This window comes from Amia ocellicauda, chromosome 19, assembly GCF_036373705.1.
Source record: "Amia ocellicauda isolate fAmiCal2 chromosome 19, fAmiCal2.hap1, whole genome shotgun sequence".
NCBI lineage: Eukaryota > Metazoa > Chordata > Actinopteri > Amiiformes > Amiidae > Amia > Amia ocellicauda.
In genome coordinates, this window is record NC_089868.1 from 24,684,626 (window position 1) to 24,709,613 (window position 24,988).

Genomic DNA, 24,988 nt, shown 5'->3' on the forward strand with positions numbered 1-24,988 from the left:
CCTCGATGGCTTCTCGGCTTGGAGACGTCGTCTCGAAGGCTGTCTGTTCACATTTCTCTGCCATAGCGAGTTTTACGTGCAGAGCAGTAATTTGGGCGATGGAGCAGACGATGGAGGGTAGATCATTGCACAGTATCATAGTTTGACAGGTTCGACTGCTCTTTGAAATCCACGCGGTTTGTTCACACGTCCCTCGGAGGACGTGTTTTGATCTGTTTGTTATCCGTCACCGATAATGAGAGCTTTTGTTTTTCCCCCCTCCTCCTTGGCAGTGGCATTCGATCCGTCTGCTTTGACTCCCGCCGAGCGAAGCGATTGCGCCACACGCCTCTCTCTCTCTCTCTCCTCTCTCCCCCTCTCCCCCCTTGGCGGGAGGAAGGCTGTGACAGACAGCGGGGCGACTGCTTTAATTGCGTGAGTGCGGCGCAGCGAGGAAAGTGAGAATTGCGAGAGAAAGTTTGCTGATTCTCCTCGGTGTTATTCCTGGTGTGCCGGAGCCGCAGACGTGCCGTCAGACTTCACGGCTGCTGATAATGAACTGCGCCCCGCGGGGCGACACGGTGCAGCGGTGGGGATGGGGCAGGGTGGGGGGGATCAAGGGACAGGCTTTTGTTTTGGCTTATTCTCCACAACCCCCCAGGGTCTGATTTAAATATTTGCCTGATAAGCAGAGGATAAGCCTTCCCCAGCCTATGTCTGTGCCGCGTTAAGCCCCTTAGAAGGAGCAGTGCGTTCCCCATGTCCGCGCTAAAGAGGCTAATTTATAATCTCCTGTGTCCGACCCTTGTGCCCAAAGGTGCCAGAGTCCTTCTGGAACGCCAGGGCAGGGGCCATAGGGGTCTTACTGTTGGGGTCCCGGACTGTGGGGCGCCCAAGCATATCAGATGTGTTACTACAAACAGGACTAGTCCAGGTGTGCAGCATCTGTCCTTGTGCACATCTGGAACACGCAGTGGAAGCCCTCACCCGAGTCACAGCGATTCCCTTAGGCCTACGAGTCGACACGGCGTCTGCAGGGGTTGTATGGGCGCCACCGGCCCGAGAGACCCCGGTGAAGTGGGCCTCGTTTTCTGTACCCCCATCCCGTCCTGCTCTCCGTCCTGTCCCCCTGTCAGAGGGATGCGGCACTCAGGACGCCGGTCGGGACTCGGCCACAGCGCATTCCCCACGGACGCCGCGTTTTGAAACCGGGTCTGTGGCGGGAGCGCTCGTGTGGCTCGCTGACCTCGTCCCTGTCGAATCGGGTTTTGTGCGATTCTTATGATTTATGAACGCGTTCCATCTGTTCCGCTCCAGCGCTTCCAGAAGCATCTCTCTTGGATATCACACCAAAAACGCCAAACACGGGTCTGTATTGGCAAAAGAGACGCTATAAATTATAATTTGTATTGTTGTGGTGGTGGGAGTTTGTTTTAATCCTTGATAATTCCCACAAAGCCAGTTCCATTATCCAGACACACAAATGTAATTGAGTCATGCAGATTAATATTAATGTGCAAATTTCAATTTGGATTAAGTTCTGTGTGTTTTGTTGTTGTTGGCTTTTTTCTTCGGTGGAAGTGGGGTTTAACAGGCAAGCCAGTGTAATTCTGTGGTGAATAAACGCTCCGATCATGAGTACAATCTCTGCTCACAGGAAGTATGAAGCAGTATTAATGTGAGTGCTGCCCCCCTGGCTTGATCGCACAATAGCTTCGTAATTAGCCCGGTGCCTGGGGTCTGCCCGGCTGCATGCATAACACGCTCGGATAATCGTGAGCTTTTGCCGCTTGTCGGCGGCGGCTCTTCCGGTGTCTGTCGGTGGGATTCGGTTACCGGTTCCAGGGCCACCCAGGTCTGCCGCAACTGGGGGGAACCCTGAAGCAAAATGGACGCCCCAGCAAACGGGCCACACTTTCTCTCAGGTGCCCCTCGATGCTGAACCGGCCACGTGGTTGTCCCCAGAGTCTGGGCCGTGTTCGCTGTGGAAAACCTGCTGTGTTTTGTGCGTTTTGTTTTTATTTTCTCTCTCTAAATATTTAATATCCTCTTCCTGAGGCCCAGATCTCGGGACCCGTTCTAGTCGCAGTGCCGGGGCAGCGGTGCCCTTTCGGTGTTATTGTTCGGCGCAGTCAGGGTTATTAAGCCAAAAATGTGCATATTGTGTAAACAGCAGGTGTTCTCCGCGGGTGGAAGAGATTCTCGGCCCAATATAGTGCTGCTGACTGTAGTGCTGGGAAGGGCAGGGCTGGGCGTCTCTCTTTGTCTTTCTCTCTGGCTCTTATCTATCTCTGTGTGAATGTATGTGTGTGTCTGTGTGTGCCTATACACACACACGTGTACCATTTCCAAGTATATCCTTTCTGTCTCTGTCCCCTCTCTCCTCGCACAAGCCCCTCTCTCTCTCTCTCTGTCCCTCTCTCACCAAGCTGTAGTGTCAGAGCAGAGCCCCCGTCAGCACAAAGCTGCAAATTGGTCCCAGAAGGATTTGCAGCCCAGTGCCTTGTGTTCCTGGCTCCATGTGCGTCTCACGTGTCAGCGGGAAAGAGCCGGGAACGAGAATCACTCTTATGCGCTGATTCTGGCCTCCATTGTTGTTGTGTTTGGCTGTATTTTTTTTCTTCTCTTCGGGTCCTGAAATTAAATTCTTGCCGGCGTCTGTGCTGGCGTTGTGGATTGTTATTGTTTAATAATCCGCGGTGCTGCTGGTGTCAGTGAGCGTCACACGCAGGGCAGGCCTTTAATAATGAAGCTCAGGATACAGGTTCACACGTGACCCCTCTCGCCCCCCACCCCCGAGCGGTCCCTGTCTGTGCTCCTCGGTCGGGGCGGGTGGTCTGTAATGACCTCAACACGGTGAATGCCAAACAGTCTTGTATTGCTGAAGGTCTCTCGTGTGAGAGGGGCGCCGAATCGACGCTGTTCCGGTGGTAGTTGATTCCCTGGCAGGAGGGAATGTATTGAGGAAAACCACACAAAAACAAAAGCTGGAGACGGGACCAGGCGGGGCGGGGGAGCGGTGCTGCTAAAGGAAGGGCGTTGAAATCACGTGTCTTTACTTCGATGCTCTCATATGTCCTGTTGAATGTACTCCCGGGCCTGACTTTGAAAGGGAATGTTAACTACAGAGGAGAGAGAGAAAGAGGAGGGAGAGAGATGGAGACAGAGAATGAGAGAGTCATGGCAAAGGTGTCCAGCGTGTTTTGTGAGGCGTCCGTGTCGGGCAGATCGTGCCAAAATTGTTTTCTCTCCAAGTGCGATCCAGCTTCTCTGGCTGAAGCCCTGATGATGACTGTGCCGATTTATCTCTCTCTGCTCCCCCCCCGACACTCGTTCAGTCCAATTTCTCCCGTCCTCGAGCCTCCGGCAGACGACAGCGGCAGGAATGCGGACCTTCGATCAATGGGCTTCCTTTCTTAGAAGACCTGCTTATTCGGGAGAATCGCTGGATTTCATTTCAGAACGCGGCCTTCAACCGGTTATGACTCGGGTCGGCAGCGCACAGGTGGCCAGCGCTGGTCTCGCATGCGTCTCGGCCCTCGGATGTCCCGTGAGAGTGATAAGAGATGGCAGGGCTGGTTGGGAACCCGTGTCTACCGTCTCCCTCTCCGTTCACCCTTAGACTGAAGCCTTTATGGCTCCCATTCACTGTGACGGGCCTTGTACTGTATCTCGGTAATTAATATCCTCTTTCCTCTTATCGTTTCTATTTTAAGAGCCCGGCCTATTAATCATAACTGCCCGAATCGAGCGGGGGAGTCTCCGTGGTTTGCATCAGGAGCAATTAAAGGCCCCCGGTTGTATGTGGTTCCTCAGTTTTCCTTTTAATGGGCTTTATTGCCCGAAGAGCCGGGTTACCATCTCTGGGGTTGTTTGTTTTTAACAGGAGGCAAATTAATAACCAGTATGAAATACCCGAGGCTCTGGGGCCAGTGGCATTAAAGATGCCTCCAAAAAACACCTAGGAAGGGACGGAATATGAGGAAACTTCGGTGGTGCCTCTGCCACAGGCTGCCACTCGGGTTGTCCCCGTCTCCCTGTCCTCTCTCGCTCCTCAGAGGAGCGGTCGGCTGTTCTCGGGTCCCAAAGTGCAAGACCGCTCTGACGAGTAATCGGCCGTGAGCCCCCGCAGCAGTTCGCTACTCAAATAAAGCTGCGGTTTAATTACTCCCTGCACCCGCAGACGACACGTTTCGTCCCGTTCGGCGTAGATTAAGAGATGAGTGTCCAGTTACTCCGTCTCCCCCGTGAATGAGGGCCGGGTGCGGATGTGGCCGGCTTTCCCAAATCTGCCGCCTCGACTCCGGGATCAGACTGTCTGGGAATGCGGGGCTTTGTGTGAAGGCCACACGTGCCGTCCTAACCTCCGTGTGAAGGCCACTTATCCATCGACACGGTGATCGCGTGTTGTGTCTGGCCTGAGTGTACAATGCAGGCACTGTGTAGGGGAGATCACGGTATAAATTAATTATTGCATCTCCCCGCTGAGCACAGGCCGCGCAGAAATACGAATCGCCAATTGTGACACTCGGGTCTAGAATCAAAACTTTGACCTAGCCTTGAAAACGAATGAATTAATGACTTGAACCTTATCACATTGATTTATTAGTAGTAGACACTGGCGTCTAACAATTAGTTAAACCCCGATAGGGTACAGGCTTGTACTTTGTGATTCGTGGGGCTGGTCAAAGTTTTGATTTGGTCTAGCCCTGATCCTGAAAAGAGGAATAGAGTTGAATGTAATATATTTGATTCCTATTTTAGTGTGTTTATGATTTCTCTTAAGACCGGCCTGTGTTGGCTTTTGTTTGAGTGCGACTGCAATTATGACTCAGTTTCTTTTTTCAAACTGATTGTAATGAATTAACTGCAAGTGAACTGCCGCAAGATCATCACGATGCATCCTGTCTTCAGATTCACTGCGGCGGCGAAATATCCGATTAGAAATGTGAGAAATCCAGAATCGCTCAACAGAATAATTTCGCAAACGTGTGAGAGTTCTGCTGACTACAGCTCTGTGCGTCTCTGTGTGTGTGAGAGGGGAGCTGCGGAAATTAAATGAAGTATCTGACCATCTATTCAGCCTCTAACTGCAATAACTGCAACCACTCTGCTTTTCTTTCAAAGAGGAAAAGGCAGTGTGTAAACCCAGTCTGCGGGTCTGTGCTGCTGCTAGGTTTTTCCTTGCGCTCCGGTGCACATTTTTCCCAGCAGCCCCCTGTGGAGACGCTGCGCAGATGCACGGTGGTTCTGGTCCCCTCTGCGTTCCCGTGTCAGCCTGATATTTATTGTCCGCGCATCACAGTCTGTGACTAACCGGCATGCATCTGTCTGAGCTGCGGATCAAGGAGGGCGCCGCGTAACGCATGAAATCGGAACATTGCATTGAAGAATAGATGTTTCGGCAGAGAGCTTCGCACGCGTCTTATTACACAGAATTAAAGCCCTTCTCTTCCTGTTGTGTGGCTAATGGCACACTTGTTTCTGGGGCTCAGGTGAAATACAGCAGTGAAGTGTCTTCCTATATGGCAAGTGTGTGTGTGAGTGCGTGTGTGTGTGTGGAGGAGACGGCCCTGTGTTGTAAGTGTCTGTGTGCGTGTGTGTGTGTGGAGGAGACGGCCCTGTGTTGTAAGTGTCTGTGTGCGTGTGTGTGTGTGGAGGAGACGGCCCTGTGTTGTAAGTGTCTGTGTGCGTGTGTGTGTGTGGAGGAGACGGCCCTGTGTTGTAAGTGTCTGTGTGCGTGTGTGTGTGTGTGGAGGAGACGGCCCTGTGTTGTGAGTGTGTGTATGTGGGAGACAGCCCTGTGTTGGCAGTGTGAGTGTGTGTCTGTGTGTGTTTGTGGAGTACACGGCAGCCGAAGCGCATGACTGCAGGCTTGGCCTCGCGGTTCAGTCGTCTCTCACAGAACTACCTGCATGTTTGATTATCCTGCTGTAAACGAGTCCTGACTCAATTTAAGGGGGTCTGGTACAGGTAATTAAATTCCCCTGCTCTTTGGCTCCCTGTCAGCCTGGATAGACTGAAGAGATATTGATGTTTTCCATTGGGGAGATTGCTTCTTGCCGGCCCTGTCCAGAGTGTCACTCCGGCTAATTTCATTCCCCTGCCTTTAAAATTAATTTACCGCGGTTTGCCGAGACTCTGCAGGATGTTATCTCCCCCAGAGGAAGGGTGCGGGGATGACAGTAACCTGGACGGATGGCGGGCCGTCTGCAGAACCAGACCCCCTGTCTAATGCAATCAGCCGAGTGGGGGGATTGACCGCGGTGGTTGTGGGCGGGGGGGTGCTGGTCTCGTACGTGCCAGTGATGGGGATATCGAACCTGCGGTCAGAAATCTAGTCTCCGTTTAGCTGGAAAAAGTTTTTTTTTTCTTTTTGGGTGGGAGGGCGCGGGGGGGGCGGCTTACTAAAAATACTGTAGCCAACGGGCATATCTGAGCGCTACTTATTCCCTCACTAATTAAAAAAGTATCCCTTTTGCTAAGTCTGCGATTTTATTCGGCAAAAGTATATCTGTAACTTTTCCTGCCACGAGCCGTAGCCTTATTCTGTCTCCGATAACGCAGTGGGGGGGGTGAAATTAATTCAGTTCTTCCGTATCGCGGTCGACGAGTCTGAGGGGATGTGAACGTCGGTTTTCGGTCCTGCTTGTTGTGCGCAGCTGGGGATGCGGACTTTAAATTCTTCGTCTTTGTCGTGTTCTGAATCGACTGAAGGTTCTGTCTTGCTGTTCTGGACATCCCCCTACCCTCGGCAAACGATCTGCCCTGGCCCCCCGTGTGTGGGGACGGAGCCAGTCAGACTCTGCTGCCGAGTCTCCGGGCAGCTCGGGCTCTCGGTGGGGCAGCCGTGCCGCCGGTCTCCTAGCTCCCGGAGAGCCGCCGCCTGCGTGAGAGCAGAGAGACGCTGCTCAGCTGCTCCCCTGCGGCTGCACAAGCCAAACCAAACAAACCGGCCTGATCCTGAGCGAGTGACATACTGCCTGGAGATTCACAGAGACCTGGAAGTCACACGCTGCTGTTCCCTGATGGTTTGCCCCTCGATTTATACTGTCTATTGTCCTCATAGCGTTTGCCATAAGAACATAAGACAGTGTCCAATTGAGAGGAGCACATTCGCCCCATCGTGCTTGTTTGGTGTCCATTAATAACTAAGTGATCCAAGGATCCTATCCAGTCTGTTTTTGAATGTTCCCAAATTGTCTCTTCAGCCACATCGCTGGGGAGTTTGTTCAGATTGTGACGCCTCTGTGTGAAGAAGTGTCTCCTGTTTTCTGTCTTGAATGCCTTGAAGCCCAATTTCCATTTGTGTCCCCGGGTGCGTGTGTCCCTGCAGATCTGGAAAAGCTCCTCTGGTTTGATGTGCTCGATGCCTTTCGTGATTTTGAAGACTTGGATCAAGTCCCCACGTAGTCTCCTCTGTTCCAGGGTGAAAAGGTTCAGTCCCTCAGTCTCTCAGAGTAGGACATTCGGACATTTGTTCATGTATCGGGATGTTTGGATGGGATGCCATCTCTCAGTGCAGTGAAACAGAAGCCAATTAAGCATTATTAGTAAATATTACTGAGAGGCCGTATGTGATTGGAGGGGGTGGCAAGTGGACACAGAGAGGTGTTTCTATGGGTTCTGGCTGTGCTGTGTCTCAAAATAAGCCTGATATGATGGTGTTCTGTACTGATTGTATTCCCTGTAATGCTGCTAAGAAATAATAATAATCTCCCCCTAGAACATGAGCCACACTGCCACCTAGCGTCCAGCTTGCCTCATTACCAGTCACACTCGTTAAACACATAAAGTATGATTCCTGTGCTAGGATGTACATTAAAACTGTTGATACGTTGAAAACTGACCCGCTTCTTCTCTTTTCTGTTGCAGAAGGAGCTGAGTCTTCCCAGGAGAGGCAGTTTGTGAGTACCCTTCCTTTACTCCCATCTCCTCACAGGGTGGGGGGTTTGCGATACAAAATGTCACTTTGTTTCTCTTATACTGTGAAGATTGTGTGTCGGCTCCGGGGAGGAAGGGGGCTCTCTTCACGCTGCAGATGTGAAACAGATGTTCAGAAGGGAAATCATTCGAAAACTTGGCTGCTGAACCCTGGAATATTTCGAATGATTTCCCAGTATCTGGTTATTCTGCCTTGTCGAGGAGACTGAGCTGTAAATAATGGTGTTGAAGTTCAGGAAATGGGGGCTGGCTGTCCTCTCAGTGCTGTGGGGGGCAGACAGGCTTACGCTGGTCAGGCCAGGCCCCCGGTCCTCAGGTTACTGGAGTATAGCTGTCCAACACCTGACCTCTGGGAGGGACAGAGGGGTAACAGTTAGCAGGCAGCCTGGAAACCCAAGCCTGCTTTCTGCAGGGAGCTTCCCTCGGGGGGGTGCACCGTTTATTCTTAGCTCACCTGCTGGTGCTGGGCTGGAGATAGAGGTCAGAGGTCGAGGCGGTTTGTTATCGTGGAGCACAGAAGTGGGGGAGGGGGCGGCAAACGAGACGCAAACTGTTCCCCGTCCGTTCACACCGGTAATCTGCGAGCCAGGCCATTGTCACGGCCGCTGTGATGACTGCGTTGCCAGATATAGACCCGAGTTGCCGGGGAGGGCCGGGCGCCGTGTGCCTCCAATTCCTGGAATGGAGGGGGGGTTCTCCGGGGCGCCGCGGCCCTGGGAGTGGGGGGCCGGGTAAGCAGGGCCGACAGCTGCGCTTTGCGATCGGCATGCGGCGTCCCTGCTGGTGTCTGGTGATCAGTCTCCTCTCATCTCCTCGTCTCTGCAGCCCGCAGGAGCGCGCTCAGAGCAGTGTTGAGCTGAGATTTGGCTGTTGGCAGATGTCTCTTCCACAGCTGGGCCGGGCGCTGGTGCCGGCGGTCAGAACCTGCGTGGCCGGGCTTTAGCGCTCTACTCTTCTCTCTGGAGAACGACGCGTCCAGTCCTGCGCTCTGCTCGAGGGCTCTGTCCTCGTCCTGGCTGCGGGCTGGATCTATTTTCTTGGTTGTCCACAGTAAAGACAGACTGAAGCCTCCCTTCTGAAGTTTCTGGAGTGGATTGAGCCGTCTGGTCGGGCTGGGGTCAGAGGAAGGCCTTCGATGCATTCCCTGTGCGCTTCTGGGTCAGAGACAGGGTTTTATGTTTGCGTTTTATTTCTTTTGACTAAAGTGAAGTCATCTCTTTGAGTTGCTGTTCAGTCCTGTGTGGTCAGCTGCTGTCCTCGCTCTGAGACGATCGCTTCCCTCGCCCTCGGGAGGAGAGCGGAGGCGTACGTTCAGGGACCCGGTTGGCACAGGGCAGCGAGTGAGTCGCAGTGGGGGGGTGGGGGAGAAGCTGGTGGGGTAGTTGTGCAGACAGGGTGAGCTCACTCAGCTGGCACACCGGCCGGGCAGCTGTTTCTTGGAGCCTGAAGACAAGAATGCGTGTTGTTTGCTCTGCGGACTTTCACACGCTTTCTCACGCAGAGCAGGATCATTGTGGACACGAGGATTCGCTTTTTTTATTTATTTTTGATAAGCAAAGAGCTCTTTCTATTTATTATTATTGTTATTTGATTGTAGAATTTGCTAGCGTTCCTGCCTGGTCTGGTTCTTAAGCTTGGGATTGAGAGTTGTGCTCGTGCCCTCCCAGCCCACGTCTGCCTCGGCCACAGGGGCCACTCGGGCTCTCTGACTGTGGGCAGTGGGGACCTCACCCCTCTCGGCACCAGGGAAATGAAGAAGAGGAAGGAGCGGCCTGGAGCCCCCAGCCTGCGCATCCAGTAAGCTCTGCGGTGACGCCAGTGTAAACGGTGGGGTGGGGTGGGGTACTTAGACACCGACTCTGGGTTGTGTTAAAAGCAGATGTTTAATGAATGTGTTGTGTGTTTGTACTCGGTCTCTCGCAGTGCTTTGGAGAGAAGAGCAGATCGTTGGTGCCACCCAGTGGTGCAGTCTGGGAAATGGAGGGGAAGCATGTGGGCTAACGATCCACTCTCGGGTAGAAGGAGAGCTCCCATCAGTCCAGAGTTTTCGATTGAAATCATCGATGGGGGAGGGGGCCGATAAATAAGCCGAACCCCCTTGTCCTTTGTTTACACTGCGCTGTGTGCTTTCTGGGCAGAGCGCTCCTCAGTATCACACCCATTGTCGGCTGTGATCACGGCAGCCATTGTCTGCGGCGCCGTGTTTACCCGGGGTTTCCATTCCCTCGGTTCTGGCGATTTCCTTTTGTCCTGCCTTCTCCTCTCACATCCTTGTTTACGTTCCCCACAGGGCGCTCTGCAGGGAGAGGGTGGGAGTCGTGCGTGAAGCTTCTATTGAAAGTTCTAAGTCACATTAAGGCTGTTATATTTGCTTGTTTAAAGCTTTTCCGAGTGGAATACTAAAAAACGGTGCTCCCCTGCGCTCTGGGGCGGATGGTTTCTGACATCGGACTGACGGGCTCGTTTAATCACAGCGTGTGAAGTATTGATGGCGACCCCTGACGTGTGTTTACAATCGGAGAACAGTGGGTGGCGCCGAGTCAAAACGCGGTGCTGCTGACGACGCCCCTTCCAGAGACCCAGCGCACCCTCCCACTCTGTTCACGCACCGGCACCGTCTGTGTCAATCCCGGCTTGTCTTGAGCGGAAAGATGTTCAGCAGTGTTTACAGCAGTCCAGGTTATTACTGTGCTGATTGATGTGGGACGCTAAACACTGGAGATGCAGCAGATGTCCCAGCTGCAGAGACGCGCTGGTTAAATCCAGCACAAGTACGCCTGCTTTTCCTAAAAGTGGCATCACAGGAGAAGATTGTATCTCTGAATTATTCAGGTATGAGAGGACATGCCTTCAGGCGTCACTCCTGGTGCATTCACTGAGCCGCCTCGTCTTACCGGATATCAAAAAAGACTTCTCCTCCAAAGAGAACAGCCATGCTGCGATGCCACAGCCTCCCTCCGTGCGTTGGTGCCGTCAGTGGTCCTCTGTGCCTTTTAGGTTTCTGCACAAACAGCCTTGGTGTTTCGACCAGGTTCAGTCTGGCGTTACATGTGGCCACCAGGGGAGAAACCCAATCTCGGCTGGGCCCAGGCAGTGCGTCGGCGGTTCGTGTGGATCGTATCTTTCACGTCTGAGTCTCTGGGTTCAGTTGCAGGGCGGGGGTGGGTGGTCATGTTCATGAACTGTGAGTCTCTGTCCTGATCTGGGGATAAACGACCGACTTCAAGTGTAGAGACAACCACAGCAAAGACGACCGAAAACCGAAGCCAGAGCTTCTTCTACACTTGACGTAATTAAAGCCACTCGTTTGTTTCCATTGATTGATGCTCTTCTCTGGCAGCTGTCGAGTTGTGGTTTTGCGCCGTGCCGCGTGTGTTAGTGATTACTGTTGGATACTCTTTGCGTCACATGGAGCCGTAGCGCTCGTTTGTGCCTCGGTTCCACTGGCCTAAGTGTCCGGACCGGGCTGTGCGGGATTTTATAAAACCCGTCCATTGTCGGAAGCCCGTCCCCTGTTGTGGGAGGAGGCAGAGCGATCGTCAGATAGGGTTGAGATTTCTTATAAAAACAAAGACAGAGGACAACACTACGAGTGATAGGGCCTGACGTGGAAAGGCCTGTGTGGCTGTTTTATTCTTTCTGTTTTAGAGGGAAACCCTGATCTGCTGTATTTATAAATCTGATGGTGTCTGCGGAGATGTTGTTCAACAGATCTGCACACCATTCACAGCCTGAAACACCGTCCAGTTGTTCATAAGATATTAATCAAATCGGCTGCTACTGCTCCGATTTTATAGCTTTATGAACTCGTCACGGCGCTGCACCGGGTCCTCTGAAATCCATGTTTGGCAAGCTTTGAATGCACTCGGATATGAACCGTAAACAGTCATTGTTTCCGTACGTGGACTTCACTCCACGCTGCTAATAAAGCTGTAATGTCCCACACGGCACTTCATAATGTAGCTGCTGTGCATCTGTTTCCCGTCCCTGTCTGTCTACACGGAGCGTCTCCGTAGTGGGCCTGACGGACGCTTAAGCCAGTGGAGACGGGGCATCGTTCCCGTGTGGTTACTGTGCCGGGTCCGTGTGCGTGTGTGTGTGTCCAGCCGAGGCCGGATCTGATCCAGTTCTCTTTACCCCCCCCCCCCCCGGGATCAGAATCTGGCCCGCCTCGCAGTCCCGCTGTCATGGCAACAGCCTTCTCCAGCAGCTGCTCTCCCCCCCCCTCTCCTGCTCCTCCGCCTCGGTGGCTCAGGGCCCCCAGCAGCTCCTGCTCCCCGGGGGTCTTGAGGGCCCACTGTCCGCGCCTCCCCTGGGCCCCTGTCTCAGCCTCCTGAGCTTCTCCTGCAGCAACGGCCCTTTCCCCTGCAGGTAAGGAGCCGGAGTGCCCCCCCGTCCCCCCGACTGACCTGCAGAGTCTGAGTGTGCATGAGTGTGGGGTGCCTAACTGAAGCATGGAGTTCAGATTATTAATTGTTATTTAGGTAACGAGGAGCTTTTTGAGCCTCCTGAGGGGTGGCTTTCTGCATGGCTTATTACCCAGCAGGCATAAGAGCATAAGACAGTGTCCAATGGAGAGGAGCCCATTCGCCCCATCGTGCTCGTTTGGTGTCCATTAATAACTGAGTGATCAAGGATCCTATCCAGTCTGTTTTTGAATGATCCCAAATTGTCTCTTCAGCCACATCGCTGGGGAGTTTGTTCAGATTGTGACGCCTCTCTGTGTGAAGAAGTGTCTCCTGTTTTCTGTCTTGAATGCCTTGAAGCCCAATTTCCATTTGTGTCCCCGGGTGCGTGTGTCCCTGCTGATCTGGAAAAGCTCCTCTGGTTTGATGTGGTCGATGCCTTTCATGATTTTGAAGACTTGGATCAAGTCCCCACGTAGTCTCCTCTGTTCCATGGTGAGAAGGTTCAGTTCCCGAGAGGCGGTGCGAGAGGCTGTCCTTGTGTGTCGCCTGGCAGAGGGGGCCGCAGTGGGAGCAGCCAAAGCTCTCTGGGCCCCTGTGTAATATTTGTCCTTGCGGACTTGTGTGTGCATCCTGTGAATCAGATGGCTGTGAACTGCGATCGACCCCCCGCACTTTGTGTGATTAGCTCTCGGCGCGGATGGCGCTGTGGGTGTTTTGCGGTTCGTGTTTGTATCTGTCTAATTCCTCTTCGTTTTAAGTTTGGATGAATATTTAATAGAACACAGAGGCCGCCTTCCCCCACCGCATCGTTATCCGGGCCCCGCGGCTTCATCTCTCCGTGTTTTGTGTGCGGCTCCGCTTTGTGCGCTGCGGCAGAATCAAAGGATCCCTGCGTCCACCCTGCGCCTCCGGGCCCCGGGGCCCCCGTCTCCTGCATAATTGAACAGAATAAGAGTGTGCTGGTGAGAGGCAGCTGGGAAACGTATCAGAGCCGGTCTGGGGCTGCGGGGCTCCAGCCTCGCCATAGCTCTGTGCGGGTCAAGTGCAGGCCGAGAGCATTCCCCAGCAGAGGAACTCGGGGTTGAATTTCTGTTGGCCAACGCAATGCTTTACAGTGATGTGTTCTGAGATTCAAATCTTTTAGGCATCGAATGTGGTGGAGGCTGGATTCGGTCATGTCTGTCTGTCTGCCTCTCTCTCTGTCTCCGTGTGGCTCTCTTGCTCTCTCCTCTCTCCTCTGTCTCTCTCTCTCTGTTTGTCTCTATACAAGAGTTTCTCTGACCTCCCTCAGCTCCTGCTCTGAGCGTGAGGTGTGTGTACAGACTCTGCACCGTCAGCCAGGCCGGGTTTCCCTCTCCCGCTGGAGAGGCGCGTGTGTTTCTGCAGAGCAGCGCTAGGGGGCTCCAGAGGGCAGATGCAGTCGCTCTGTCTCCCCCTGGTGGGGCTTTGTGTGCGCTGGATATTTCTCTGTTGGACTTGAACTCCTCAAATTAACGGCAGCATCGCATCATTTTTAAATACTACAGAATACAGAGGGGTTTAGTCCTTCTGTCGTCTGTGCCTCTATTTGGGGGAACAATAACCAGTAGAAATAGAGAAGTCCTGTAAGGACAACCCCCGACCGTGTCTGTCTCGGCGAAGGAGAGAACATCTTCTGACCGACATTCAATTTCCTGTGTTTTGCAAGAAGCGCTCGCTACACCGCTGTGAAATATTCACAACCCCCTGTGCGTTGCCGATGCCTCAGTGCATTTCCTGCTTTTGCAGCCTGAATTATACATGTCCTCTCTGGGTCTGTGAAAGCATGCTACCTGCACTGGAAACACGATTACAAAATAACCACAAACCACGAGAACGACAACAAGAAAACGGCGCGGAGATGTAAAGGAAGGCAGAGCGAGGTGAGATGCACAGACCTGTTTCACCGCCGTCCTCCTCAGAGCTGCCGACGGTCCAGACGGTGTTGATCCGTGGTTTGAATGTGCGGCCCACCCGTCCGGGTTGGGGCCTGCGCTGGGTGTTTGCCAGGCCCTGCAGGGTGATGGGAGCTGATCGTGCTGCCGAGCTCGTGCCAAAGCCGATATTGTTGACACACGCTCCCATTAAGCAGGGATGATTAACGCACATTTGCATTGTTTTTGCCGATAGAAGAGAGGGTGTTTTTGTTTGTTTTGTGCGCCGTTGCCGAAGTCAACTGGTTACGGCCGAGTTGCCAGAAATGCACATTAACTCTTTATTGGCTGAAGTTCGGCCCCAGAAGCAGTAGAACTTGCTCTCTCTACTTCACGGTGTGCGATCGAACTTCTGATTTGATTTGTAATCTTTAACTCTGTCCTCTCAGGCTAGTTTGTGGCATGATTATATATCTGGATTGACCGCTCGTTTCTGATGTGCCATCCTGTGCTCTTGGGCTGTTGGGGGTGTCACGGCGTCGTGTTTCGTGGTGTATTTGGGGCCTCCTGTGGCTCTAATGACTGTCACGATGTGAGCCCAGTTCAGTGTGGAAGCGCAGCGCTGTCCGACGATCCGCTACAGTCCGTAAAATGCATTAGCCTGTGCATCACTCATCTGTTTTACTACTCCCTTTGGCTTGACAATAAAATTACACCAACAAGGATGTGTCTGTTGCTCAGAGAGAGCTCTTCAGGCTGCCATTCAATTGAGTGACCATGTGAGCTTTTCCTGATTTCTTTTTTTTTTGGGGGGGGTTGTTTGTTTATTTGTCTGCCACTGTGACGCATCTGTGTGTGACAGAGGCTTTAGAGGCGACCACTGCTGACCCTGCAGGGCTCTGAAGACTTCTGTTGTTGTTGTTATTATTATTGAGGACTTTTTTGTGTTTCTTCACGTTTTGTCACGTGGGATCTCATCTGTCTGGTCTTTGCTTCATCTCAGCTGTGCGGCCGATGACTGTTCTCTCTGCCCCTCAAGAAAGTGCAGAGAAAGTGGTGCTTCCTGTTAAGTCATTCTCCATCAGGATGAGAAGAAAACAGACGCAAAGAGCAGTGTCAGTCCTGCACCCCCCTGCTCTGCACACTGTGGGGGTGGGGGGACTGCAAAGCACCTGCTGGACTGGAAAGAGAAACTGTTCACGCGCTCACAACATGAAAAGGAACACACGCACACAGCGCACAGACAAGCATCCACACACTCGGCTAAAGCAAAATATAGGACATTTTAAATAAATAAATGAGTAAATTCAATAATAATTCGATGAATCTGAGTTGTTGTAGACTGTGTGTGTGTTAGACAGTGTGCGTGTGTAGAGAGGGTGGGAGGAGGGAGCGGGGAGTGGGAGTACGAGAGAGAGAGAGAGAGAGAGAGAGAGTGTTTGAGAGAGAGAGAGAGAGAGCATGTGAGAGAGAGAGAGAGCGTGTGAGAGAGAGAACACACACAGGCTGTTCAGACTCTCCGAACGTCATCCTCTCTGCCGCCTCTGCTCCCGCTTGGCGCCGTCTCCCTGTCCGTGCTCCAGCCATGACCGCTCCCCGGGACCATGTCTGACTCTTTCTGGACGGTGCTTTCCAATTTCTCGCTGCCCGCCACCAGCATGCTGCGCCGGTCCAAAAGGTAACGGCACTTTCCACACGGATGCATGGGCAGAATAAATAGTGCAGGGTGGGGGGGGTCAGTGCTGAGACTCAACGCTGTGCTTTCTGCAGCTCGCTCTCTGTATTTCTCTCTCTCTCTGTCTGTCTTTCCTGCTGGAGTTGATTCAAGTGAAGGTCAGTGGGTGTTAATGGAGACAGGGGGGGTGTCGGGGGTGTAAGGGGGTGCGTTGTGCTGCGCTGCTCGTTTGCTACGTGTGAGAGACGCCTGCAGGCTGCCTCTGAGCTCCGCTGCAGCGTCCTCCTGAGCCGGCAGCTCCCTCTCTCTCTCTCTCTCTCTCTCTCTCTCTCTGTGTCTGAGCGGAAAGGTGGCTTCCAGGAGGGAGAAGAAAAGCCGGTCTTATCAGCGCAGAGCAGCATCCTGCCCGATCGCAGCCCCAGCACAGCCATTCAGACGGCGTTGCAGGCGGGGGATTATTGCATGATGGGAGATAAGCAGGGGGCCGGTGCCATAACGAGCCGCGCACCGGGCAGGATGCACTGCTGCTGCTGCTGTGATTATTATTGTTATTAATATTTATATCGCCGTCTCTGCTGGTGTCTCGTGTCGCAGGAGCGTGTCGGCCTGGTTCAGCTGCTGTCGCTCACAATCCTGTCCATCAGCGCTGTGTGTGTGCAGCAGCGTGGCGGGGGGGTTGTGTGAATTAGCGCCGCCGTGCCACCGTTCATCAGGCTGAGTGCCCCGCTGATGGGCAGGAGGGTAATCCGGTGGAAACGGGTCTCTGAGGCCGTTAACCATGTCGGCGGGTTTGTGTTTCTGTGTTTTTTTTTTTGTGCCACTCGATTTATGTAGAGAGATCACGCGTGTCTCGTCTTCACACGTCCTCTCGGATTGACACGCTGTCTGCCGGAGATGGTTTGTTTTCAACACGTCCCGTCTCTCGCCCAGCGTCCGTCTCATTCATGAACGCCGTCTTGATGCTCAGTGCGCAGCGGTGATTGCGCTCCAGAGAAGTGCGTCAGTCTGCCGTGTGCTTCTGCACGGCCGGGCAGCAGGTCCTTTATTTTGGTGCCTCGGGGCCTGAGGGATGTGGCATCTACGCGGTGGAGAGAGACCCCCGGATGGTCTGCATGCTGGTCACGCGTCCATCTACACTGATCTGACCCAGGAATTCGACGCCTTGTGCTCCAGCCAGACGCACCTAGACTCCAGTGACCTCAATTAAGCCAGTTGCCAGCCAGCGCCGGCGTTGTTCGGCTGCTTGAGAAGCAAAAAGACCATAAATAAAACACCCGTGTTGTGGTTAGTGGGGTGCTGCTTATTCCTCGGGTCTCTGCAGTGACTTCCTTCACAGTGATCAATGTTTCCGTGTGAGACGGGCGTCCGGTGTTTATGATTGTGGTTTATCATCATCTGCTGTGGTCTTGAGGTCCCGTTGTGTCTGTCTGCTCTCTGGTCTCCGTGTCCGTGCCAGCACAGTGTGTCTGTGCCATGATAGTGGGCAGCGGGGGTCCGGTCCTGGGGTCCGGGTTTGACCGACGGCTCCTGTGTTCCCCTCAGATCTGCAGTCTTCAAATGTCCTCCCGCTTTTGGCTTAAATATAGGATCCGGTCATGAGACTAATTAATATTGATTTATGTCAAGAGATGAGCGCTGTTCAGCAGCTCGGGTATTCCCCCCCCCCCCCCCCATCTCACACACACACAGAGCAACTTGCTTTGTTTCTCCTTCTAGAGCTGTTTTTCAGTGGCTTTGCGTGGCCTCACCCCCCCGGCCCGTCCGCCCCCGGCTCCCCCCGGCACGGCCACCTGCGCTCCTGTTTGCTCCGCTCTGGTAGGCCCTGCGGGATGGGGGGGGTTGTTTCTGTGCGCAGCGCTGGTGTGTCACGGCTCTGCCAGCTAAATTACACAGGAAGCGGCTCCGTGCCCGTCTCTGTGACGCTCTGGGGGAGTCGCCCGCACCCTGTCATTTGCCGCACTAAAGGAGAGGCTGCCGGGCGCTAATCTCTGCGCCCGTTCGCTGTCAGCAGTAGCCTTGCCGTTACGCTTAACCCGTTGGGGTGGAGGACGAGCCTGTTTGGTGCTCGGCCCTGTGTGTTGGCTGTCCTGGGGGACTGGTCTCCCACGGGCCCCTGCATGCTGTTTACCGGCTCCCAAGCGCAGGTGTTGCCCGCGTAGGTGTGTTATAACATGGGAAAGCTCTGCTTTCTGTTGTGCAGCTTCGGACCAGAAGTGCTTCTCTGAGGGAGTGTGAAGAGTTCATGTTTTTTATTTATTGTCAGAGGTGTGTGTAATCCAAACCACTCCGAGATCCCAGGTGTGTGGACGGAGTACGTGCGCTTATCCTCCAACAGAGTCGAGGTCGGTTCTGAGACACGGCCGCACCGTGCCGCCGGGGTGTCTCGGGGTGGGCGCACACTAGACGAGGCGCTCTGAATTATTAATCCTCATGTCTCGAGGGTGGAGCGCTGCGCTGCGCTGCGGTGAACTGGCCACCTGTCACAGTCGGGACATGAGAACCGGTCCTTACTGCGTTAACGGTGAAAGGGCCGGTTTGTTTTTAGTGCCGCCACAGTGACAGCTATCGACAGCACACCGGGTGAGCCGTACCTCTGTAACTATAATCTGTAATCCCAGTGTTACCCTGTTACGAGTGCATTGGTAGGGACACACAGATTGAAGTGCAGAGCAAAATAAATGAATTCATAGCAGGGCAGCTGTTTTTGCTATCTATTTCCCTCCCTCCTTCCTCTGTCTTGAGGAATCGCTGTCACGAGCTTCAGCCGTCTTTCTTTAAGTGGCCTCTTTGGGGGCCAAACCGCTCTGCTCGGTTACCTGTGGGTTACGTGTTCTCTGCTGTCACGTTATACAAGGGTGGCAGCCGGCACTAAACTGTGGCACCACACATCTAAAACATAGATCAGACTGCACGTAAATACCCCCAGCAGACATCAGCCAAACAAGCATGCTCCACTTGCATCCAAACGCACTGGACCCCCGGACAGAGAGAGGGAGAGAGAGAGAGAGGAGACTCGAGCCATCCCCGTGCTGCCGAGGATCAATGGCTGCTAACAGGCACATTAGCGGTCCTGCGGGACAGCGATCGACAGCCCGTTAGAATTGCAGATTTAACAACGCAAAGCTATCAGTGAAGTGCGCAGCGATCAGGGTTGTGTTAACGATTCGACCCCGCCGGCCACGACACGGTCAATACGGCTGTCCTGCGGGTGGGCGATGCCAATGCGCCGGCCACTCAATTTCCTGACAGTCGCCTTGCTTTTCACTCTGCTTTTCTCCTTTGTCTTTTATTCCGCCTGAGCAGGTTTCTTTCTCTCTCTCTCTCTCCGCTCCGCAATCGCAGCACACCAGGAGGCCCGCCAGTGAAATCGACTGGCTGTTCCGCCTTGAAAGAAATAATCTCTGCTGCTGATTTTCAGAGCAGCTCTCTCCTCCGTTCCTGCAGAATTCGATTCCCCTCCGCCCCCGCCGATCTGAGCAGCAGCTCACGTCTTTTAGTCGGTTTAATAACTGAATTGCAGCCCCTCGGATTGATCTCGCCTGTCTCCGGTACTCGGAGCGCTGATTGCAGGCCCGTCTCGGGGTCGTTGAGGCAGTATTAACGATGTGTCATGATTGGCGTTGGCTCTTGTGACTCGTGAGACGGGGTTCGGGGCTGGTGGGGGGGCAGACACCTTTCTCTGTGCACTTTTACACCATTTTCTTCCAGAGAGCAGCAGATGAAAGATCTTTCCTTCTCGTCGAGCGCAGCGGTTCAGAGCTCAGAGCTTCCTAATGAAGATCATTGAGGGAGAGAAGAGGGACTGGGCTCGGCTTCTTACAATAGCACTGTTGTGCGGATAATAAGAGATGATTCTCTGGGCTTGGGTCTTTTAGGGCCTGCAATTTACACGGCTGTGGCTCTATTTCATCATCATGATTATTATTACTTTACTCCCTGTCTGCGCTCTTACAAGACTTATCTCCGTTAACAGCCGAGAAACTGGGTCACCTTGGCAGCTCGACTCGCGTACGCGTTGCACAGCTTCGAGTTACAGTGACTGGGACCAGCTTTAATGTCTGGTCCTCGGCCCCTCCGTTTCACTTCCGACTCAATTTGCGCCCTTATTAATCCGTCCGCATTATTCACACCTCATTCCACCTGACATAGCGGCCTCCCGAGGGAACAGTGGCTTTGATCCCAATAGGATCCACATCCTGGGGCCTCCCTGTTCTCATTAAAAACACAAATAAAGGAAGGCCTCTTGAGACGGGTTCAGACCGGGCGCCAGCTCTGTCGACCCGCTGTTGACCACAGAGCGCTGCACCAACGCTATAAAGCGATAGCCTTGCTTTGAGGAGGGGGCGGAGGCTCTGTGTTGTTCTACGGCAGAGCTGTAGGGAAATCAGTGGAATTGACAGAAACCGCCTCGGGGACAGTCAATGAGTCCCTCCCAGGTTCGAAGGGAATGTCCTACTGAGAGACTGAGGAACTGAAGCTCTTCACCCTGGAACAGAGGAGACTACGTGAGGACTTGATCCAAGTCTTCAAAATCATGAAAGACATCGACCACATCAAACCAGAGGAGCTTTTCCAGATCAGCAGGGACACACGCACAGGGGACACAAATGGAAATTGGGCATCAAGGCATTCAAGACAGAAAACAGGAGACACTTCTTCACACAGAGAGGCGTCACAATCTGAACAAACTCCCCAGCGATGTGGCTGAAGAGACAGTGTGGGAACATTCAAAAACAGACTGGATAGGATCCTTGATCACTTAGTTATTAATGGACACCAAACGAGCACGATGGGGCGAATGGCCTCTGAGACCAACCCTTTCATGCCTTTTTATCATCCATCTGTTTATTTAAAGAAAAGAAAAAAATATCAGCAGAGAAATCCCAGTTAATGCAATATTTGTTTGCACAAGATATCTCTCTGACTGTAAAGGACACAGAGACGGAAGCTGAGTTTTATTCACCGTGATGCTCTGTCAGACTCTAAACCTATTTACTGTGTGTCTGTGTGTGTGCATCACATATCCACCCCGAACCGAAACATTAATCTGCCGTCGTTCACACCAGACCGCAGACCTTCCTTGCCGACGCCTGCTCTCCCCGCTGACCCGGTTCCTTCATCTCTATGGAACAAAAAACAAAAGCTAATTAGTCTTGTGTTCTGTGGCATTAGACACTGCTGCAACAAATTCCTCTCTCAATTACTGTAATTAAGGCATAACTCTCATCCTGCGCTGACGCTGCCACACAGCTGCTCCGATCGTGAATATGCAAATCCACCCTGCTTTTGTCTCTGCATTTCTCCTCTTTTCTCTTTCTTTCCTTTGCTATTTATATATATATATATATTTTAACAGGATGTTTTTCTTTGAGCTCCGTTTATGCGAATCTGTCCTCTGGAAAGAGTTTCCTGCTGTAATACATTTGTTAAATCTGCTTCAGTCACTGTAAAACACCTACACGAGAATCTGTGCCCCCCCGTGGTTAACCTGCACTAAAGAGTCTGCTGTGATTGATACACCTACGGTCCAGCTGTTGTGAGGGACTGCTCTCTGCTGTGAGAAGGGAAAAGAGAGACATCCCTGTAGTCGATTATAAGAACATAAGACAGTGTCCAGTCGAGAGGAGCCCATTCGCCCCATCATGCTCGTTTGGTGTCCATTAATAACTAAGTGATCAAGGATCCTATCCAGTCTGTTTTTGAATGATCCCAAATTGTCTCTTCAGCCACATCGCTGGGGAGTTTGTTCAGTTTGTGACGCCTCTCTGTGTGAAGAAGTGTCTCCTGTTTTCTGTCTTGAATGCCTTGAAGCCCAATTTCCATTTGTGTCCCGGGTGCGTGTGTCCCTGCTGATCTGGAAAAGCTCCTCTGGTTTGATGTGGGCGATGCCTTTCATGATTTTGAAGACTTGGATCAAGTCCCCACGTAGTCTCCTCTGTTCCAGGGTGAAAAGGTTCAGGTCCTCAGTCTCTCAGTAGGACATTCCCTTCAGACCTGGAATAAGTCTGGTTGCTCTCCTCTGAACTGCCTCTAGAGCAGCGATATCTTTCTTGAAGTGTCGTGGTCTCCAACCCCCTCAACTCTGTTCTCCTCTATCGCCATGTCATTTCTGCCTGGAGTGATTCGGACCCGGCAGGAGGCCACATCTGAGCCTCTCAAAAACACTTTCATGTTTTAAGTGAGCTTCCATACGAAGGAAACCCCACAACGCCATTTGTAAATATGTTTCTATTTGGTTTTATTCTTCACTCAGTGGTATTGAGACGGTAGCAGAGAGTAGTTGTATTACCTGGGCACTCCTGAGTGCCAGGGCTGCTTTCAGGAGGCCGAACTCAGATAGTTTAGAGCATTATTTAGTGGTAGACTTGTGTGGGTCTGGCTTGCGATGTTGGCATTGGCGAGGGTTGGGGTAGCTTTGATATTGTATTACAGTGGATTAAGGGGACAAGTTCTCCTTTCTGCTCTGCAATGTAATATTCAGTTCATAATAACGTTTTTGAAATAAATTCTGTGTATCAGTGTGGAGAAGATCTCTCCTGGAAACCTCCACAGTCGTCTTCAATAATGTTTTTATTAATGTTTTTATAAACAGATGCCCCTGGGTGAATTAGTTTTCACAATAAATGTTTTCAAAGCATTACAAATTGTGTTTTTTGTTCTCCTCCAGTATTTGCCTAACTTTGCTTGATTTCCTTTAAACCCCCCCCAAACTAAAGCTCTCGTGTGTTCGCCATGGCCCCGCTTTCTCTGTACATTCATTCACCCCTTCAGTCCAGAGGGCCCTTATTAACAACCCGTCTGTCTCTGTCCTGCAGCTGTCGGACCAGCAACCGGAAGAGCCTGATCGTGACGTCCAGCACCTCTCCCACTTTGCCCAGACCGCACTCCCCGCTGCACGGACACACAGGTAACTCTCCCGTGGGGGTCCGATCAGAGGGGGGCCCTAGTAGAGCTCGGAAGACCGACGTTCCTCTCCAAGGCATTCCCAGAAACCCCTTGAAGGTCTGTTGTGTGCTGTAGCATCCTGCAGTGTTCAGTTTTACAGTCTTAAAATTGAAACTCCTGGAATCTGCCTCCTTGCTGCTGTCTGGTGTTTATTATTATTATTTAGCCTCATAATGAACACATTGTCATCTGATCTGCGGTGTTTTCTGGGCAAGGAAGGGTTGAGAATCATCAGTGTACACTGTAGGATATTGGGCTTTATTAATGCAGGAGTACCGAAGAGTTCGCAGCTCGGGGGGATGCGATCGCTTCAGCACAGAGACCCTGTTCTCTTCATTGCTTTTCTGTCGTCGTTATTGCGGCCGCCGTGCGTTTCCCCGAGCTGCGTCTTTATCTGCTCAAAGGTGACAGGTGACGCCTGCTCGGAGGCAATACAAATAAATACATAACAAAATATATGTATAAATAAAAGACAAGGCGAGCATCTATAAATTTAATATCGCAGGCCGTGACCTCGCCGATATCCTCTAATGAAAAATGAAAGGGCCGCCAGCATGTGTGTCATTGTGTGGAGGATGGAGGGAGCGTCGAACCCTGGAGTAGAGACTCGCACTTCTCATAACGCGCTCGGGGGAAACGCAAACGCAACCGGGAAGACGGTACAGAAGTCTTCGAGTCGGGGATTATTGCAGTATGATCCGGCCGGGAAAATGAGCCGCGTCGTTTTATTTAGTCTTCTTTAGTTTTGATTGTTTTGTCGAGTAATTGAAGTTAAAAACCCGAGCGCTCGTGCGAGAGAGAGAGACCGTTCTGTCTTCACTCCGCCATCGGCTGCTTATTCCAAAGAGAAACAACGCCGCTATCGTGTGTCCCTGTACATAACCGTGTCAGTAGCGATGTGCTGACATTGCGCAGAGGGGAGGTGTGGCACAGTGTCCCGCTGCGGGGTGTCCCCTCCTGCCCACTCCACTCGGGCAGCTGACGGGTCGTGGGGGGCGTCCACACGTCTGCACTGTCCCCACAGGCCAGCAGCCAGGAAAGAGATCAAACCTGACACGTCCGACAGCTTGCGGCGCCGCACGACACCCCCCACCTCCCGCCACGCTGAGAGAAGATTAGGAGATGGGCCTGACTGCCCCTCTTTCCGTCTCTCTCTTTCTGTTGCCGTCTGCCTTTTGCTCTCATACTCTCTCTTCCCCCCCACCCTGCTGTATCTCTCTATTTTCAGACAGACATTTCGATTCCTCAGTCTCACTGTCAGTGTCGACTCTCCTGCCTCTTGTGTTGCAATAACCGGCGGGCAATAGGGCTGACAGACACAGAGAGAAGCAGCCATAATCTCGATTTTATATCACTCCTCTGGGATCGTTTTCTGCAGTCGGAGATCCAGTCAGAGTGATAAACGCACCAAATATAAAGTAACGGCAGCATATCGTTTACCGTACACAGCCGGGGGCTCCCGGATTGAAAACATGGAGTCGTGCGGTTCTTCAGGAGAAAAACAAAACGAGACGACAACATCGACCGGTTTACTTCCACTTCAGAGATCAAAGACGAGCTCTGTCTGGGTCGAGCCTCCTCTTCAGTCTCGGATAAAAGATTCTGCGTTCTCGTGTCAGCCCTTGTCTAGAGGAGAGAGGAGAGAGCAAGAGAGAGAGAGTGATAGGGAGAGCGGAGAGAACGAAAGAGGGACTGGAGAGAGCGAGAGAGGAGAAAGTAAGAGAAAGAGGAGAGAGAGAGAGAAAGCGATGGAGAGGGAGCGAGAGAGAGAGGAGAGAACAAGAGGGAGAGCGGAGAGGAGAAAGCAAGCAGGAGAGGAGAGGGGAGAGAGAGAGAGACGCGACAGCACAGAGACGTCTCCTCCACACACACACACGGGTTCAGGACGTGCAGGAGCAGACGACCAGCCGGGCTGTGGATCGAGCGCCGGCCTGTCGGATGAGGTTCAGGAGCTCGTCTGTGAAGATGGCCGTGTCACATGACAGGAAGTCATCCACACAGAGAAATAAACAGTCTGTTCTTCCATAGACACACACGCACACCGTCAACAGGTTTCAGCTACTTAAAGCCGTACGCACATCTTTTTTTGTTTTTCTTCTACAAATGCTAATCCGAGATCCATAACCTCCCCCCCCACCCCCGTC

The 24,988-nt window shown here is 52.6% G+C and overlaps 1 protein-coding gene across 6 annotated transcripts in view; it reads left to right on the forward strand.

Moving 5' to 3' along the window:
• The window catches only part of mast2 (microtubule associated serine/threonine kinase 2), a 91,927-nt gene that overhangs the window by 43,407 nt on the left and 23,532 nt on the right, over nt 1-24,988 (forward strand). For 4 of the 6 annotated variants that reach the window (XM_066692432.1, XM_066692434.1, XM_066692433.1 and 1 more), the window contains 2 exons: nt 7,855-7,886; nt 22,715-22,806. In XM_066692432.1, the coding sequence (XP_066548529.1) occupies nt 7,855-7,886; nt 22,715-22,806 (124 nt within the window). Of the gene's footprint in view, nt 1-7,854; nt 7,887-15,739; nt 15,903-22,714; nt 22,807-24,988 lie in introns of those variants that run through there. The other 2 variants (XM_066692435.1, XM_066692437.1) reach the window with 1 other exon arrangement.